The sequence below is a fragment of the Chiloscyllium plagiosum genome, unplaced genomic scaffold (genome assembly GCF_037043375.1).
Source record: "Chiloscyllium plagiosum isolate Xiang-an unplaced genomic scaffold, Cpla_swu_hap1 HiC_scaffold_20, whole genome shotgun sequence".
NCBI classification, from domain to species: domain Eukaryota; kingdom Metazoa; phylum Chordata; class Chondrichthyes; order Orectolobiformes; family Hemiscylliidae; genus Chiloscyllium; species Chiloscyllium plagiosum.
The window spans coordinates 28,953,793-28,973,206 of record NW_028270158.1 but is presented as its reverse complement, the minus strand read 5'-3'; the positions used below and the strand labels follow the sequence as shown (position 1 = coordinate 28,973,206).

At 43.2% G+C, this 19,414-nt stretch overlaps 1 protein-coding gene across 1 annotated transcript in view; it reads right to left on the bottom strand.

Moving 5' to 3' along the window:
- LOC122560397 (sodium/myo-inositol cotransporter 2-like) overlaps positions 1-12,861 on the bottom strand; it is a 63,632-nt gene extending 50,771 nt beyond the window's left edge. The window contains exons 1-6 of the mRNA XM_043711029.2: positions 12,703-12,861; positions 7,927-7,998; positions 7,740-7,844; positions 5,877-5,936; positions 4,738-4,842; positions 1-106 (exon numbers count right to left, since the gene is read on the bottom strand). Of these exons, the coding sequence (XP_043566964.1) occupies positions 1-106; positions 4,738-4,842; positions 5,877-5,936; positions 7,740-7,844; positions 7,927-7,998; positions 12,703-12,861 (607 nt within the window). The remainder of the gene's footprint in view (positions 107-4,737; positions 4,843-5,876; positions 5,937-7,739; positions 7,845-7,926; positions 7,999-12,702) is intronic.
- Between the last annotated feature and the right edge of the window lie 6,553 nt (positions 12,862-19,414).

Genomic DNA, 19,414 nt, shown 5'->3' with positions numbered 1-19,414 from the left:
CTCCAATGGCATATATTGTAGTAAGAAAGAGTAACCCAAACACAGAAATGTACAGATCCCATTGCAAAGCAATGTGAATAATGATGGCTCCAGCATAGATATCAACCTGGACAAAATACATCATAAAATATATTACTCAGTAACATTAACCAACATGAAAAATATTTCACTAACTGCATTTTTGATTTCTATTGTGGGACAGTTTAATGTATGGTTTGTCTACAGTGTGGCGTATAACTAAAGAAAGAGTAGGGAGCTGTCAAGTATGTATGAAATCAATGGGAATTGTGATTAAGGAGCTTCGTAAAATGAGCTGCTAACTCCCTACTACCCACTTTACACAATCAAAGTCAAGATCTACCTAATAGCTTCTTGTGAGAATCCTGTTTCCTTTCTTTTTCTTTTTCATCCCTTTATTAATTTTTATGAGCAGAACAGAAATATCCCCAGAAGACTTAATTATCTCAGAGATGGTATTCTCAATTTTGGATCTTTCCTGAGTTAAGTGTTCAGACACTTCCTCTTGAATTTACATTTTTCTCTCCATTGAGCTGAGATTTTATCACCATAATTCAATAGAAAGTAAAGGTTTTCACTCTTCTGTGAGAATTTTCTGAATAGTTTGCTTTAGTTTTTGTTGTCTATGCTCTATGACTGATTCAATGGATTGTAACTAATGGGAGATCATGGCATGCTGGTGTAATAAGTCTGTGGAGACCTAATTCCCCATTGCTAAGGAGAACTTGACAGCTTGCATTCAATAGAGCAAAATCTTAAACTCTTGCTCTGAACACCATTGAAACATTTTAAATTCTGTTTAGAGGTTTGCTGTGTCACAATTTAAACAAGGGCATTTTTTGGACTTTCTGACAATGTACCTTGCCTTGCTTGCTATTGATCTGCCACATGGCCTAACCATTTGTTTTTCTCAAGTGAGTTGAATTGGTCTCTCAATAGTTTGTCTGTTTACCTGCAAGCTGTATTTACATTTTCCATTATGTACACTCTTCAACACTGTAAATTAACAAAGATAATGATGGTTGTCTCAGGCACATTAGTACAATTGAAGAATATCTACCATGCATTTCAACTATAAATTGACTTGTTTGTTGTCAATTTAAGCATGATAGGCCTCATGTGCACAATGTATGTCATTGTTGTTCACTGTGTCATGTTAATACTGATGGCCAAATATTCAGTTGCTCATCAGGAACTAAATAATTCCATGAGTTTTTTTTTTCATTTGAAGCAGCAAAACACGCTATAAGTTATGAAGCAGACATTACAACAACCGAGTGATTTCAGCATGTGAAGCTTGCAATGGCTATCTAACTGGTAGACAGAGTTATAGTATTGCATATAACATACAGAGTTCTTCAGGAAAACTCTTTTAAAGGAAATATAACATGGGACACTTATCCATGGTTTTCCACTGGGCTGTGTCCTAGGTCCGTTTTGTTGGCAGTATGTGAAATGAAGCATGATACTAACAGTGCCATAATCACAAATCAATGCAGCAGGTAATGAGCAAATGGGAATTACTAGAATTCAGAGGGCTATAGAAAAATTAAACAGATGGCTGAATTGAGAGAAACAGGGAACTATGGTATACCATAATTCATACTTCCATGCAGAGCCAGGCTCAAAGGGTCTGAGGTCAAGAATTACTTTTGTGAAGTATTCTTTGCAAACAGACCACTTACAAGAACTTTCTAAGTGGGATTTGCACCTGTGATAACAGAAAGCTATTGGGTTTTATGGCCTTTAATTTCTGGCTACAGGACTATGAAACATCTTAAAACATCTGCAACCATCTTCTACAATGTCTGTCTGGTCTTGCTTCTCTTAAGGATTAGTGTGGTAGGAAGTGTTCCCAAAAAGGCTGGTATGTTAATTAGACCTCCCCCTTTGATACTGATCCCGATCCAGCAAGATGACCATTATCTGCTTGCGATTAATTCTAACTGGAAACATAGTACATTGAAACATAGAATATAGGAGAGGAGTGGGTCCTACATTCTCCCTGCTACCTGTTGTAGACTGACAATAATAAACTTCATCAGCTGTTGCAGGTTGTCCCAACTAACTCCTGCCTTAAGGCAGACCAATGCCCATATATCAGTTAAGCAGAAGTTATGTCACTTTGCTTATTACTTCCCTCGATTCCTTTAAACTGCTGCCTACAGTCCTGAACATTTTTGAGGATTTTTGAGAGAAACATAGTTCCCTGTTTCTCTCAATTCAGCCATCTGTTTGGGCTTGCACTAGTTGGAATACTTTGCATAGCTTATTGTGAAGTGTCAATCTTTGTGTTTCACTGCATTTGTTCCCTTCAGCTTCAGGAGAAATCTAATGGTTCAAGGATAGTTGCTGGAGAGCGGCCTTATGTCTCAAAGTTCACCATCACCATTCTTGATGGATTCCTGGCCAAAAAGGATTAGAAACATCTTCCCAGCTCTCTCCATTGTTTCAGTATTAGTCATTCACTGTTTTGCCTAAAGATTGATTAGATTCTTTACAGTGTGGAAACAGGCCCTTCGGCCCAACAAGTCCACACCATCCCTCTGAAGAGAAACCCATTCCCTACCCTATATTTACCCCTGTCTAATGCACCTAACACTGTGGGCAATTTAGTATGGCCAATTCACCTGACTTGCACATTTTTTTGGATTGTGGGAGGAAATGGGAGCACCCAGAGGAAACCCACACAGATAGGCGGGAATTGAAACCAGGTCCCTGGTGCTGTGAGGCAGCAGTGCTAACCACTGAGCCACCGTGCCGCCCACGGTGAGGTGTTTGGCCTGGAAGCAGAGATAGGCAAGAGGTTGAGAAACCCTACCACAGACTGCATGCCATCCTGTGCCAAGTCCTTTCAAATAAACATGTATGTTTTATTTGCAGGTTGTCTTTTGAAGGTGAAATTTGGGGTGTTATATGCATTGAACCCTACTATTTGCCCTCAGTGACAGAATATTGTAAAATGTGGAAAGATTTCTGTGTACGCTTCACAGGCTATACCACTAAGGGAGCAGCAGATGAACATTGACATTAGATCCATGTCTCCAAAGGAGGAATAGTACAGAATGCCCTGAAATTCCATGGCGGAGTTTCTGCCATATGCTGTAATTCAGTGTATTCCAGATTTTGAAGGATGTTAACATTATGGAGGACACAGCTGACCACTTCACACTTCTTAACCTGCTTCATCCTGTGATGTAGGGAATGCCCTTACTTCCACAATGCAGTCAACTCAGTAGAACTGATGCCTGATTCGTGAGATAGATTCTGGATGGGTAAATGAATAGGAAGGGTTAAAAGGGATATAGGCCAAATGTTGGCAAATGGGACTAGATTAGCTTAGGGTATCTGGTTGGCATGGATAAGTTGGACTGAGGGGTCTGTTTCCGTGCTGCACATCTCTATGGCTCTCATTATGTGCCTGCTGTTTCTATCTGGTTGGATGGCAAGAAAGGGGGATATCAGTCATCTATATTTGCTCTTTCATCTCACGCTTTTGTTTTCAGAGGAGGGCTGAGACCAGTAGATATGGCTGACTGTGCTCCATGAATAGACAGTGTTACTGGCATGGAAGTAGGCATTCACCGAAATGATATTTTCACTTGCTTGCATACTGACAGCACCTTTATCAACAGCCGCTGTGGTAGCTGTGTCTATCTTCACTGTTATAGGAGTCAGCAGAGTCAACTAAGTGTAGTTGATGCATGCTGCCCCATCAGGAATCCAAGCAAAGCGCCAGGCCCTATCACTGTGTTTGTCTCTGCGGAAAGAGAAGACAATGTAATCTCCTCTTCAGGACCCAACCACAGTGTCATGAAAACCACTGGCAAGACTGTCTAAGGGCTCCAGGTCAGCTTATAGGAGTGGCCTAGTTCAGCAATTATCTCCTTGTTGAACATGACTCCCCACCCAGACATGCTCCTGAGTCATATGGAAGTGAGAGAAGTGCTTCTGAAAAATCACAAATATAAACAGAGTTTCTGAAACCAACACGAAATCAGCTGGAATGATTGATCAACTTCATGACAGGAACACTCTTCTGTTCTGGTGCATGCACAACACACTCATACGTGAGCTCAGGCCGCCCTCCAGAATTGGCTGGAAGTGCAGCCAGTGCCATTATCCTGCTCAGGGCCTACTGTAACATGACCCAATTTATACCATAACTCTGTATCGCAAATGATTTTCTGTTCCACTGAAGTCAAAAGGAAAGGAAATAGATCATGTATAAAATGAGCTATTGGTTTGTTATTGCACTTCTTGTGATACAATCAAACAGTATTTGGACTGTCCATGTTGACAGAATGAAATGATCAAGGATACAGGGTTTTGTATATGAAACATAAGAACTTCAGAACCAGGAGCCTGCTCTGCTATTTAACATGATCATGGCTGATCTCATTTCAGCCTCAATTCCACTTTGCTGCCTGCTCTCCATAACCCTTCAACCCATTATTAGTTAGACCTCCATCTGTCTCCTCCTTAAAATTATTCAGAGCAATATAGTATATTGAGAGTTTAGCACTGAGGTACATTGTACTTTCAGGATACCAGATGGTGAGAGACAGTGTGCTGGACCATCGTAGTCACACTGTGTGGCATGCAGCGGAAACCTCAGTTTTCCCAATTGTTTACTTCATAATCAAATCAAGTATTCTCAGAAACACATGCAATATTTATAATACATGTGGAATCTTCAATAAAAAAAAACAGACTTACTGCTATCTTTGTGAATATATAGATAATCAAAGAAAGTAAAGCTATTAAAAAATGAATTCTTTGGCCTCCAAATCGTTTCAGTAGATATTCAGGCATGGTGGTGACCTGCAGAGAGAGAATATGTTCATCTGAGGGCAAACATGGAAATTGAGATCGAACCATGAATCGCAAACCCAGAGGCCAAACAGAAGAATTAGATCTGAATTTCACTGCTCTCATCTAAGTATAGGAACCCAAATCAGATTACATTGTCTTTGATCAGGCAGAAACCACTTCTCCCACAGTTGCTATTGGAAGAAATAATGTCCCATCATAGGGTTTTTTTATTAACTGGATACAAATAAACAAACCAGGACAGCATTTATTGCCCATCCCTAATTGCCCTTGAGAAGACGGTAGTGAGCTCTTCTGGAACTAGTGCAGTCCACAGGAATAGGCACAAACAAAATGTTGATAGGAAGGAAGTCCCAGGCCCTTTACTTGGCAACAGTGATATAGTTAAGTCAGAATGGTGTGTGGCTTGCAAAGAAATGTTCAGTTGGTGGTGTTCCCATGCATCTGTTACCCTTACCTTTTTGGACGGTAGAGGTTGTATGTTTGGAAGAAATTGAAGGAGCCTTGGTGAGTTGCTGGAGTGCATCTTGCAGATGGTACACACTGCTGCTTCTCTCTGTCAGTATCATGACTGCTAGATATGGATATGGAGGCAGATGACTTGTGGTGTCCATCAGTTTAAAAAACCATATTCTCACAAACCATAACCCGAGTTATGGTTTATGAGAACTGAGTAAATCAAACTCTGTTCTATTAGTTTGAACTGCATTTGTCTTTAAAGACCCAACTTGTGGGAGTGAAGTTGGTCTTTTTGCAAAATTGGTGATTTTACAAAGCTGTCGATTTGTCCTCTCCTATTCTGCTACCTTTCAATTACCTTCCATAACCTTTCCATACCAACAATCCCAATTGTAATTCTTCATTAGTAGCCTGTTCTTATATTTTGCAGAATCTTGCTCTGAAACCCCCTTCTCTGGGGTTATACAAAGTGTTGAATAAAGGATAAAATGTTAAGTAGGAACAGGAAATTTTATTTTTGTGAAAATGATTGCTTTGCATTAGAAGTAGTTAAAATGCAATCTTACCCCTGCTGCAATGTATATGGGTAGAAAAAGCCAACCTAGTAACATCAAAGCATACATTCCCTATAAAAGGAAAAGTAAAGGAAATTATCATGGTATGATCTTGTATTACCTGGTATTACAGCATTATTCTTTCACACAAAAGAATTTCCTTTCACCACCAGAGACAACAGTCTTCCCCTAAGCTCTCGTCTTCTCTCCCCTCTCTCCAGACACAGCTATTCCCTCCCATCAGATGCATTCCCACACTGGATGCAGCTATCCTACAGCCAGCAGACACAACTATTCCCCTTTTCCCTCTCTCTACCAGACAAGAATTCCAAGCCTCAAACTTGGTCAGCAGTTATGAGGCTGATTCAGTTCAGTTTCTGGTCAATGGTAACCCCCAGGATGGTGATAAAATTAGGTTTATTGTCACATGTACTCAAGGACAGAATTATAGGAGTACAGTGAAAAGTTTACAATATCGTTGGCAATACCATTCAATGTCAGTTGGATTTGTCCTGTTTTTTTTGTGGGCAGGTCAGATTTGGACAATTCTTCACATTGCTAGGTTGATGTCAGTGATGTAGCTGTAGTGGACTGGCACTGGAAGAGTTTGGCTCAGAGTGGGACTAGTTCAGGAGCACAAGCCATCAAGACTTCTGCTGGAATATTGACTGTGTATATAGTCTTAGCAGTACCCTGTGTCTTCAGCTGTCTCTTTGTTATCATGAAGAGTGAATCAAATTGGCTGAGGACTGGCATCTGGGATGCTGGGAATCTCAGGAAGAGGCAAAGATAGATTATCTACTCATTACTTCAGGCTGAAAGTGGTTACAGATTCTTCAGCTAAGCTTTGCAGCTCTAGGCCTCAGGGCAACTCCTGGATCTGGGCCTCAGAGTGCTCCTGGCTCCGGGCCTTGGGATACTCCTGACTCCAGGCCTCAGGGTGCTCCTGGCATCAGGCCCCAAGGTGCTCCTGACTCTGAGCCTCAAGGCAGCTCCAGGCCTCAGAGCAACTCCTGGATCTGGGCCTCAGGGTGCTACTGGCTCCTGGCCTCAGGGTGCTCCTGGCTCCGGGCCTCAGGGTGCTCCTGGCTATGGGCGTCAGACTGCTCCTGGCTATGGGCGTCAGACTGCTCCTGGCTATGGGCGTCAGACTGCTCCTGGCTCCTGACCTTAGGGTGCTGGCTTTGGGCTCCAATCAGAAACAGTTACTCTCCCCTAATTGCTGCTGATAGGCTCACCATAAACCTACTGCAGCACACATGGAGATTCTAATAATTCTTGAAGATCTTCCACTCATACTCACCTGTATTTGAAACTCTGGTTCCAAATAAAACAAAATGAAAATAAAAAAATTGAAACCAATAAACTTTCACTTTATATCATCCTGGTCTATGATCCTTCTTGTGTAACGTTATGTAATTATTAATGAATGACCTATAAATTTGTCTACCTGTAGAACATATGTCAGTCTGCATGAAACACTCTGGCAGGCTGTTTGTAGCCAACAGCCCACAGGTCGGGTTCTAATATATATTCAGTCCTATTCCCTGTAACCCTTGGTTTATTTCCCTGGGGAGCCCATACAAATTCCTTTTGATATCACTCATTATCTCCTACTCCATCACTCTCACTGGCAATTATTTCCAGATTATTACCATTTGCTGCTTAATGTGTTTCTTCACATTCTGTCTGCATCACTTGTCTAAACCTTAACTCTCTGCCATATAGCATGAAGTCACAATTTAACAACAATCTCATTGAATAGTAGAACAGACTCAAGACATTGATTGGCTAAAACCTGTTTCTATAACTGAATGCTTTATTTTAGTTGGAAATTTTTTACAAGTAAATATTTCAACATGTAAAATAACTTACACTCCACTCGAACACACTAACAGCAATTCCAGTGGCTGCTCCACTTCCAGCCAACCCAATGAAATGGCCACTTCCCACATTGTTGGCAAATAGTGTCGCTCCAATCTGGGCAAAAGAAATAGAAGTCTGAGATGAGGCAGTGTCAAATGCTGGTTGTCCAATGTAAGCTCGGAATCCAAATACTTACTGGCCACCAAGACATATTCCTTCCTGCCAAAAAGTAGCCTCGAATAGTGTTCCTCTTTGTCTTGTACATGGACTAATCGAAAAAATCAGAAACAATATATCATTCTTAATCTAATACAATGCTGTTATTCGAAAGAATTAGACCTTAACCCTGGAAAACTATCTCTGCCTCCCTATCTCAATTTCCTAATTAAGGACACTCTTTCAAACTTCTTTAACTCAGCTTTAGATCATCTAATCTAATACCTCCTCATGTGGCTTAGTCTCTTTTTTTCAAAGTGTTCTTGTCAAGTGGCTTGGAGTATTTTATTCTGGTGAAGGTGCTGTATGAATGTTGTTGGTTACAGTGTAAAGTTACAGGTCCGCATTGCTTTGTTCTGCAGTGAGTCTGAGTAACAGCAGTGCAGAGCTGAGGACCTTTGGAAAGCTAAGTCTTTAGGATACCTGTCCATCCTGTTAGCAAGCTTTGATAATACAATATTTAATTACAGATCACAGAGAACTGAATATTACTTACATTAAGTTAAATCAAAAGATAGAATATCTTGAGTTAAAAAGGAATGAGAATTGAAAACATTGGCGGAAAATGGTCTGGAAGCAATCACTGATTCTAATCACATGTCATATTATAAAGGAATTTTTTTTGTTAAGAAAGTGCACATCAGCTACAAAATTAAAATGTGTAGTGCCTAGATGTTTGCTGCTATGGGTGTCATTTAGATTCCAAATGGCATTGTTAGCACAGATGCATGAAGAAGGCATTCAGTGTATTTGGAGTAGTCAGCTTGTGATCTCAGTCAGCATGCAACACTGATCTGACACTAGCAGTGTTTATTCCAATGTCATAGAATCCCTACTGTATGGAAGCAGACCATTCAGCCCATCACCCCCACACTGATCTTCCAAAGACTTAATTGACCTGTACCAACGAACGCATCCCATTTCTCCAAACAAAACCATCACAATGTCATCTTGCCTTCAATACTTGAATAAAAACTACCACCAAAAACAAACCAGTGCAGAAGTAACCATGTTTTTCATATACGCCAGCCTGCCTGCCTTTGACCGGCCCAGTACTAACCCAGTAGCTGTAGCATGATTGGTGAGAGGCTGCTGACTATCTGTGGGAGATACTGCAAATGGCCTGGCAGGATGACCTGATGAGGCTTTGCAAAAGAAGGCTGGACAGCACCAGCTCAGCGTGAGAGCCAGCAGTCAGGCCCTGGCAAGTAGTCACCCTGAGAGCAACTCTGTGCTCCCACAAAGCCACTGCCACTCACCCCAGGTCAGCACTTCAGCAATTCCAGAGATCAGCTACAGCACATATTGCAGACTTGTTCTAAGTACCTGCAACCCTCTTTGAACACTGGTCTCTGTTGCCATGACGGCAGCAGTTTGAGCTTGCAATGCATCATGCAGATATTGCAATCCATCTGCTGGTACTGGCAGATGAGGTATTGGCCATCAATTCCTGTATGATGGTTGAGTCTGCCAGAGTTCTCCTGAAGTTGACCAGTATTTCCACTGAAGGGTTAAGCTCAAGTTTTGCACAAAGCCCTGTGCATCACTGCATGTCAGACTTCTCTGTCCATCTTGACAGTGTCCATAGGCTCTCTGGCAGCCTTGCCAAATATTGCTGTGTGCATATGTCTTCTGCAATGTGCCTCTCCATCGAAATCTTCATCTACAGCAGAACTTCTGTGGGATATTGCAGACCCACAAGCAGACATCTGCACAACTCCATCGCTCAGCTGCAGTCTGGTGGCTCAGCAAATGCAGATTTTATCTCGAAGTGCACAAAGTCTCAGTGTCCAAGCTGGTGGCTGCAAGGGTGAAAGTGAGTCAGAGTGTTTCTTCACCATCAGTCATTTCTTCTTTAATTCCTCCCAGACCTTGCACCACTTCTTGGTCAGGTTGTGATTCTTTGGATATTTGAAAGGAGTGAGGCACAAGGGTAAGTTCCGGGTGAGTGGTGGTCATGGAGGGATCACAGACTGCTGACTGATGTGCAACTCCTAAATCAGAAGGGATTGTGAAATGACGGGAAATCAAGAAGGAGGATTAGGTTTTAAAATATCACAACCTTTGGCAGGTTCAGCCCACTGCTGGTCACGACCTCAGTATGTTTTCATTCACTCATAGGATGTGGGCATTGTTGACTTGGCTGACATTTATTGCCCACCCCTAGTTGCCCTTCAGAAGTTGGTGGTGAGTGGTCTTCTTGAACCACTGCAGTCCGTGCAATCATTACAATGTTGACAAGTTCTTGTTCCTCCACAGAATGTACTATTCCTTTAGGGGTGAGACTGCCTCTAAAATATGATTACACTTGCATGAACGTGAGTCCCCTGTTGCAGAATCCCCTGTGGCTATTCATCAGTATAGTTAATGCATCTATCTGCCAGGTAAATGGCGATGTCACATGAGATGTCTATCCCCATGTATCAGTAGTATCTGGTGCAGGTTAATTGCAAATCACAACTCCAGTGCCTATTTTTGGGGGCTATCCAATTTTATCTGCCTCATCTCTTCAGATTTTTTTTCTAATGTTGGGCCTACCAATGACTCAGGGGATAAAATAGGTAGATGTCCATTGCAACACTGAGCCATTGGAAAGGGCAATGGGTCACAGGGACTGAAGAGATCAAAAGAATGGATCACAATTGAAATGAGTGACATGAAAATGTGGCTGTGATCAGGAGAGGGCAAGGCGATGAAGGGGATAGCAGAGGCATCATCATGACCACTGCAGGGACACGTGGGGAGAGAACAATGGATCACGCTCAGGAGAAGACAGAGGACTATGAGAAGGAAGGAGAATTCAACATGTTCACAATTAATTCAGGGGGGGATCTTAACAGGTTTGTGAACCAAGGGCTATAGAGTGATATCCTTGTTTTTACTCTTTCATGAGATGTGAGCATCACTGGGAAAGCCAGGATTTTTTGCCCATGCCTATTTTTTCCTCAAACTGAACAACTTGCTAGGCCATTCATGGACTGTTAAGAATCTACAATATTACTGTGGTCTGGAGTCACATGTCGGCCAGAAAAGGATGGCAGTTTTCTTTCGCTAAAGGGCAATAGCAAATGAGATGGTTTCCATGGCCGTTACCATCATTGGAACTAGCTTTAGATTCCAGATTTATTCATTAGCATTTATAATGCTACCAGTTGCTATAGTGAGATTTGAGCTCAAGTACCCAGGATTACCAATCTATTAACATTTCCATCTTGCCACTGTCCCCCTGCCTCTGAATAGTTGTCAGGGATTGTGTAGTTTAGGCTGCCCTCACAAACACCATCCCAAACCCCCAGCCCTCCACCCCTATCACTCACTTAATTTTAAATCATAAAAGTCATGGTGCCTTCAGTCCAGGTCTTTGTAATGTTAGTTTCTGCCCTAATAATATTAAAGATTAAGGCTAACAAGTCTGGAAATCAGGTAGCTGCAATTTTGGACTCAGTTATTGTGCACACTTGCTCAAAATCAACACAGATTGATTAGCATCACATCTTGCTATTCAGTCTGAAACTGGACCTTTGCAGCTGGATTTTTGCACAGACCTCACTCCCTCATCCCACTCCATTCATATCAGACTTGATTCAGGGAGGAAGGAAGCACATGTCTTTGTTGCCTCCTATTTGCAAGCCTACTTGCTCGTAATAGTGAACTGAGTTAGTAGATCACAGTGGTAGACATTATTTGAAGAGAATAGCATCAAGTGACTGCAGAGTAAGGGTCTGATTACAGCCATTTTATTGGAAGCAGCAACTTTATCATGGAGATGGGGTAATCTTTCACTAAGATTTAGTTGTAAGATAGGGCGACACAGTGGTTAGCACTACTACCTCACAGCATCAGAGACCTGGGTTCAATTCCCACCTCAGACAACTGTCTGTGTGGAGTTTACACAATCTCCCTGGGTCTGTGTGAGTTTCCTCCCACAGTCCAAAAATGTGCAGGTTAGGTGAATTGGCCATGCTAAATTGCCCGTAGTGTTAGCTGTAGGGGAATGGGTTTGGGTGGGAGGGTCGGTGTGGACGTGTTTGGCTGAAGGGCTTGTTTCCACACTATAAGAAATCTAAAAAAAATTATTGTTGGGGTGAAAGTGTTGAATCTTTGTTTTCTGTATAAATATTGAAGTGTTTTTTGTTGTAAGTATATTGGCAGCTCTTGTGAAAGTGTTTGGTTTCTGACCTCTGCACTAAACAAAACAGAAACAAAACCTATGATCTATCAAGCTGTGCCTCACTCTGGGATCAGACTTGTTCAATATTATCCTCAGCTGGGATGATAAGACTACCCAATGCACCACATCACCTCCCCAGATCAATCACATTTCCCAAATAAACGCTCAGAATTGGTTTTTTACTGGCTTCAGCATAAATCCATGCTTGCTAGTTTCATGGCGGTTAAAATAAATTCTCAAAGGTGCCCACAAGCAGCCATTTTAATGTCCTTTTGATTTCGGAAATATAGGTAGAAAATTCAAAAGTGGCATTTACCTTACCAAGAAAATGACTGGAAACAAATGAAATGAAATTCTTGAGATAATAGGTTCCATCCCTAAATTCCAACTGCAGTTATGCATATTTTCCCGACCCATCTGCACTGCACCTCAAACTTTGGGGCCCAACTGCACACTTAACCCTTGCAAGTGGTGATTTTCAAAATAACTCACGATACTGGGTCTACTTCTTCAAAGGACATAGAAGACGTTTTAATCAAGAGTGTGTTTTCAGCCAGCAGTTTAGTAAGTAGATGAAGATCTTACCCAGACTCCTACAAATATAATAAGTAAAATGTAGAGGGACAGCACAACAATGTCAATCACATTCAGTTTCTGATGCATGATGACACATTCTTGAGGTTCCAATGTACTGGCAGGGGCGTTGTCTGTCCTGAAGTAAGGGTTATCTGTGGTTGTCTTCATACTTCTGAACTTGAACATAAAACAGAAGAATAAATTAAGCTTATGTAAATAGAATATGTATTATCTGAATAGACTCTGATTGAGCTGCTTGAGTGCACTAATTAATAATAAGTCAGTGGGATAATCAAAACGTTAGTTAAAGGGGGAGTGAGAGGAATAGATTCTCATGCATAGATTAGAACAAGCAGTTTAAGTAAAAACAGAAGATGCAGGAATATTTGTTTTGTGCAGGATTCAGTTGAAATTCTATGCTGGTTAAAAGGAATTAAAACTCTTGCTAACTGAAGGGCTGTACTAACAGTTAGATTTTTGGAGCAGCTGAGTCCAAAAGAGAGGGTCAGATTTCCTAGTTGCAAGACACCAGGCGGTAAAAACAATAGCATGAGGAGAATTCTGAATCTAAGTGGCTGCGTTTAAACCTCTGTTGAAAAGAGGAATCGAGAACAGGGGGGCAATTGTCTTACACACTTAATGGTAAGGTCCTGGGGAGTGTTGCTGAACAAAGAGACCTTGGAGTGCAGGTTCATGGCTCTTTGAAAGTGGAGTTGCAGGTAGATAGGATAGTGAAGGAGGTATTTGGTATGCTTTCCTTTATTGGTCAGAGTATTGAGTATAGGCATTGGGAGTTCGTATTACAGCTGTACAGGACATTGGTTAGGCCACTTTTGGAATACTACGTGCAATTCTGGTCTCCTTCCTATTGGAAGGATATTGTGAAACTTGACAGGGTTCAGAAAAGATTTATAAGGATGTTGCCAGGGATGGAGGATTTGAGCTATAGGGAGAGATTGAATAGGCTGGGGCTGTTTTCCCTGAAGCATCGGAGGCTGAGGGGTGACCTTATAGAGGTTTATAAAATTATGAGGGGCATGGATAGGATAAACAGACAAAGTCTCTTCCATGGGGTGGTGGTGTCCAGAACTAGAGGGCATAGGTTTAGGGTGAGAGGAGAAAGATATAAAAGAGACCTAAGGGGCAACTTTTTCATGCAGAGGGTGGTATGTGTATGGAGTGAGCTGCCAGAGGATGTGGTGGACGCTGGTACAATTGCAACATTTAAAATGCATCTGGATGGGTATATGAATATGAAGGGTTTGGAGGGAAATGGGCCGGGTGCTGGCAGGGGGGACTAGATTGGGTTGAGGTATCTGGTCAGCATTGACAAGTTGGACTGAAGGGTCTGTTTCCTTGCTGTACATCTCTATGACTCTATGGAGGAGGTTTGAAGGAACTATTTTTTTCCAGAGGTATGTGGAAGTCTCAAGCCATCTCAATGTGCAAACCTTTGGAATATGTTGTGGTTAATCCTGTAAATTCTATGAAGTATCTGACTTCAATTTTTGTTGGTTGTGTTTCAAATGGATATGGAAAGCAATTTGATCTAAGACATTTGGTTTGAGTAGAAGTAACTGTAATCATTGTACTTGTAATAACTTTAATGTAACGGACTGTTAAGATATAGTTGTCAGCTTCAATAGTATTAGATTTTGCTGTGGTTTTCTTTTACAACCTTATAGCTTGATCCGTTTAAAAAATACCTAGATTTTTAGATTTACAAAACAAATGATAAAAATATTATCGGTCTCTACCAAGATCAATACAATCATAACAATGGCAACCAAAAGAGGGAAAAAATATTTTATCTGCACTACCTACTGTGCGAAATAAGACCAATGTTTAACGTACCTAGCAACTCAAAACTGGGCAACCAGTAAGCTCTGAAGGTCACCTGCAGCAGCAGAATTGTATTAAATCACAGTCTATAATCTTATGGTCCAGCATATCATCTAGTCTACCAGTCTGATCAAATCAGAGAATCAGCCCTTGTTCAATGAAGAATGCAGGAGGGTATGCCTCAGGCATTCCTAAAGATGAGGTGTCAACACGATGAAGCTATAATAGACTCCAGACAGGGGTGGCAGCATGCAGTAGACCCAAGAACCAATGGATCAGATCCAAACCCTGCATACCTGATCCAGTCATGAGTTGTGGTAGACAATTGAACACTTAACAGGAGGCGGGGACACCACAAATATCCTTATCCTCAATGACTGGAGCCTAGTATATTTGTGCAAAAGACAAAGGTAAGGTACTTGCCTGCACCTTCAGCCATAAGGTCTGAGTGGGTGATCCAAGTCAGCCTCTTCCTAAGGAACCCAGATAAAAAAGTCTTCAACTAATTTGATTCACTCCACGTGATATCAAGAAACAGCTGAAGACAATGGATATTGCATAGGCTGACAACACTCCAGCAAAAGTACTGAAGACTTGTGCTCCACAACTAGCCATAACCCTCCCCAGCTGTCCCAATAGAGCCACAACACTGACATGTACCCCACAAGGTGGACACGTACCATGGTATGTCTTGTGTACAAAAAGCAGAACTAATTCAACTCAATTACTGACCTATCAGTCTACTCTTGATTGTCATGGAAATGGTCATCAACAGTTCTATTAAGTAGCATTTGCAAAGGAATAACTTATTCACTAACATTCAGTTTGGTTTCCTTCAGGACCACTGGGCTTCTGACTTCATTCCAACCTTGGTCAAACACAGACAAACAAGCTCAACGCCGAAGGTGAAGTGACATTAAGGCAGCATTTGATCAAGTGTGCCATCAAAGAACCCTAGCAAAACTGGAGTCAATGTGAATCAAAGGGAAACTCCTCTGTTGTTTGGGGTTATACCTAACACTAAGGAAGACAGTTGTGGTTTGTGGAGGTCAATAATTTCATCTCAAAGGCGTCACCACAGGATTCCCTAAGGCTAGTGTCCTAGGCCAACAACCCTCAGCTGCTTTTCCTATGACCTTCCCTCCATCATAAGGTCCAACTGAGAACATTAGCTATTGTTGTGCAATGTTTAGAATTATATTTTTCAATCTCCTGTTTAAATCATTTCATGGCTTTTTTCTACCTCTTTCAACCTTACAATACTCTAGGCACTGGGCTAGGAACCCAGAGGCTCAAGCAAAACTCTGGTGATATAGGTTGAAACCTCACCATGACAGCTGTTGGGATGTAAAACTCAGTTAATAAACCTACTCCCACAGAAACTGTGAAAGTGTCACTGATTGCTGTAAGACACCATTGGAATCATGAATGTTCTTTGAGGGAAGAAATCTGCCATCTTTTTCTGGTCTGACCTACACATGACTGAAGATCTGTAGCGGATCCCTAAGTTGTCTTCTGAACTATCATATCGCAAACCACTGAGTTTGGTGACAAGTTGGGGGGTAATAAATTCAGGCTATGCCATTGATGTCTGCATCAACTAGAAGGCATACATATTTTTAAAAAATCTACACCTTCTCCCAGGCATTGCTGGCTGTGTATTTAACCTAATTGGCTGTGGAATGCTGCTATTAACATCTCTAATTTCCTCTCCACATTAGAGTCCTCTGTAAATCCACCTCTCTGACCAAGCTTTCAACCACTCAACCCATTATATCAGTCTCAGTTCTGAATCAATTTTTATACTTTTCTGAAGCACCTTTAGGATGTTTTTCAACATTTAAAATGGCTAGACATAAAATACAAGCTACAATGTTAATCGTGCTTTAAGACAGAAGATTGTTACCTCATTAAGCTGTTGGATGAATAATCAAACAGCTTTGTATGCTTTTCTTTCCAGTTTGGGAATATTCTGCTGCTCCAGTTTATTAACAAATGTTAGCAATGTTGTTCTTAGAAGTTCTTCCTTCCTAATGGCCCTGGGACGTACATTGAAACCATTTGGTTTCAAGTTGTTGCCTCCGAGGTGGTGGAGGTTTTAATGCCAGACTTTTGAATTTGCACCCAAGTTGGTCCAGTTGAAGAATGGCAGTTGGTGACAGTTGGATAGAGTTCTTCTCCTCTGTTTGAACCTGATTGGCTGTTGGTTGCTGGCTCCAATTGTTTGTTTGGTTGATTTTCATTCTGTCACCTCTGATTGGCTCAGGTTGTTCTGTTCCATCTCCCAATCACCTGAGGCTTATACAAGTGTTCGGGGTAAATTGTCTGACACACAGAAGTGGTCTCACGTTGACAGCATTACCTTACTTAAATGGACATAGGTGGCACAAGATTCATTCTGTTAGAGTAGCACTTAGTTTTGTATTTTGTTCCTGCTTTTATCTGTCAACTCTTTTTTGTTTGGAACAGGTCCTAAGCTCTTCATAACTGCCTGTAGCTGCCATTTCTTTCCTGTCCACTATTGTCACTTCTCATCTTTCACTATTTCCAGGCCTCTAAGTGTCAGCCATTCCTTTTTCTTACCTGTAACAGTGTCTGCCTTTATCTGCAACACTTGTTTTTATATTCTTAGCACTACCCCATGCCTGTAACGACTGCATACTATTATTGCCTGCCTGCAACTTTCACCTCTTTCAGAACCCTGACAGTGTGAGGAGAGAGAGCAGTGAGACCCCAGGACCCTGACTCTGTGATGAGGGAAGGGAGACAGGTCAGACCAGAGAGAGGACAGGGAGCATGGGGAGAGAGGACAGGGAACAGAGGGAGGACAGGGAAGAGAGAGAGGGAGGACAGGGAAGAGAGGGAGAGAGAACATGGAGAAGGGGGAGAGAGGACAGGGAGCAGAGGGAGAGAGAGAGAGAGGAGAGGGAGCAGAGAGAAAGAGAGAGACAGGACAGGGAGCAGAGAGAGTGAGAGGAGAGGGAAAAGAGAGAGAGAGAGGGAAAAGAGAGAGAGAGAGGGAGCAGAGAGAGAGAGGAGACAGGGAGCAGAGGGAGAGAGGAGAGTGAACAGAGGGAGAAAGGACAGGGAGCAGAGAGAGTGAGGATAGGGAGCACAGAGAGAGCGAAGCCAGGGAGCACAGAGAGAGTGAGGACAGGGAGCAGAGAGAGAGAGACAGGACAGGGAGCAGAGAGAGTGAGAGGACAGGGAGCAGAGGGAGAGAGGACAGGGAGCAGAGAGAGTGAGGACGGGGAGCACAGAGAGAGTGAGGACGGGGAGCACAGAGAGAGTGAGGACAGGGAGCACAGAGAGAGTGAGAGGACAGGGAGCAGAGGGAGAGAGGACAGGGAGCACAGAGAGAGTGAGGACAGGGAGCACAGAGAGAGTGAGGACAGGGAGCAGAGAGACAGGGAGCAGAGAGAGAGAGGACAGGGAGCAGAGAGAGAGTGAGGACAGGGAGCAGAGAGAGAGAGAGAGAGGACAGGGAGCAGAGAGAGAGAGAGAGAGGACAGGGAGCAGAGAGAGAGAGAGAGAGAGGACAGGGAGAAGTGAGACAGAGAGAGCGAGATGACAGGGAGCAGAGAGAGAGAGAGAGGACAGGGAGCAGAGAGAGTGAGAGAGAGAAACAGGACAGGGAGCAGAGAGACAGAGAGGGCAGGGAGCAGTGAGAGAGAGAGAGGACATGGAGCAGTGAGAGCGAGAGAGGACAGGGAGCAGGGGGAGAGAGAAGAGGGAGCAGAGAGAGAGAGAGAGAACAGGGAGCAGAGAGAGGAGAGGGAGCAGTGAGAGAGAGAGAGAGGTGACTGAGAGCAGTGAGAGAGAGAGAGAGGTGAGAGAGAGCAGTGAGAGAGTGAGAGAGGACAGGGAGCACAGAGAGAGTGAGGACAGGGAGCACAGAGAGAGTGAGGACAGGGAGCAGAGAGACAGGGAGCAGAGAGAGAGAGGACAGGGAGCAGAGAGAGAGTGAGGACAGGGAGCAGAGAGAGAGGACAGGGAGCAGAGAGAGAGAGAGAGAGGACAGGGAGCAGAGAGAGAGAGAGAGAGAGAGAGGACAGGGAGAAGTGAGACAGAGAGAGCGAGATGACAGGGAGCAGAGAGAGAGAGAGGACAGGGAGCAGAGAGAGTGAGAGAGAGAAACAGGACAGGGAGCAGAGAGACAGAGAGGGCAGGGAGCAGTGAGAGAGAGAGAGAGGACATGGAGCAGTGAGAGAGAGAGAGGACAGGGAGCAGGGGGAGAGAGAAGAGGGAGCAGAGAGAGAGAGAGAGAACAGGGAGCAGAGAGAGGAGAGGGAGCAGTGAGAGAGAGAGAGAGGTGACTGAGAGCAGTGAGAGAGAGAGAGAGGTGAGAGAGAGCAGTGAGAGAGTGAGAGAGTGAGAGAGGACAGGGAGCAGAGACAGAGTGGACAGGGAGTAGAGGGAGAGAGGGAGAGGACAGGAGCAGAGAGAGAAAGAGGACAGGGAGCAGAGAGAGTGAGAGAGAGGACAGGGAGCAGAGAGAGAGAGAGGACGGGGAGTAGAGGGAGAGAGGGAGAGGACAGGGAGCAGAGAGAGAAAGAGGATAGGGAGCAGAGAGAGAGAGAGAGAGGACAGGGAGCAAAGGGAGAGAGAGAGGACAGGGAGCAGAGAGAGAGGACAGGGAGTAGAGGGAGAGAGGGAGAGGACAGGAGCAGAGAGAGAGAGAGAGAGAGGACAGGGAGCAGAGGGAGAGAGAGAGGACAGGGAGCAGAGAGAGAGAGGACAGGGAGCAGTGAGTGAGAGAGAGGACAGGGAGCAGAGAGAGAGAGAAGACAGGGAGCAGAGAGAGAAATGACAGGGAGCAGAGAGAGAGAGTGGACAGGGAGAGAGAGAGAGGACAGGGAGCAGAGAGAGAGGGAAAGGA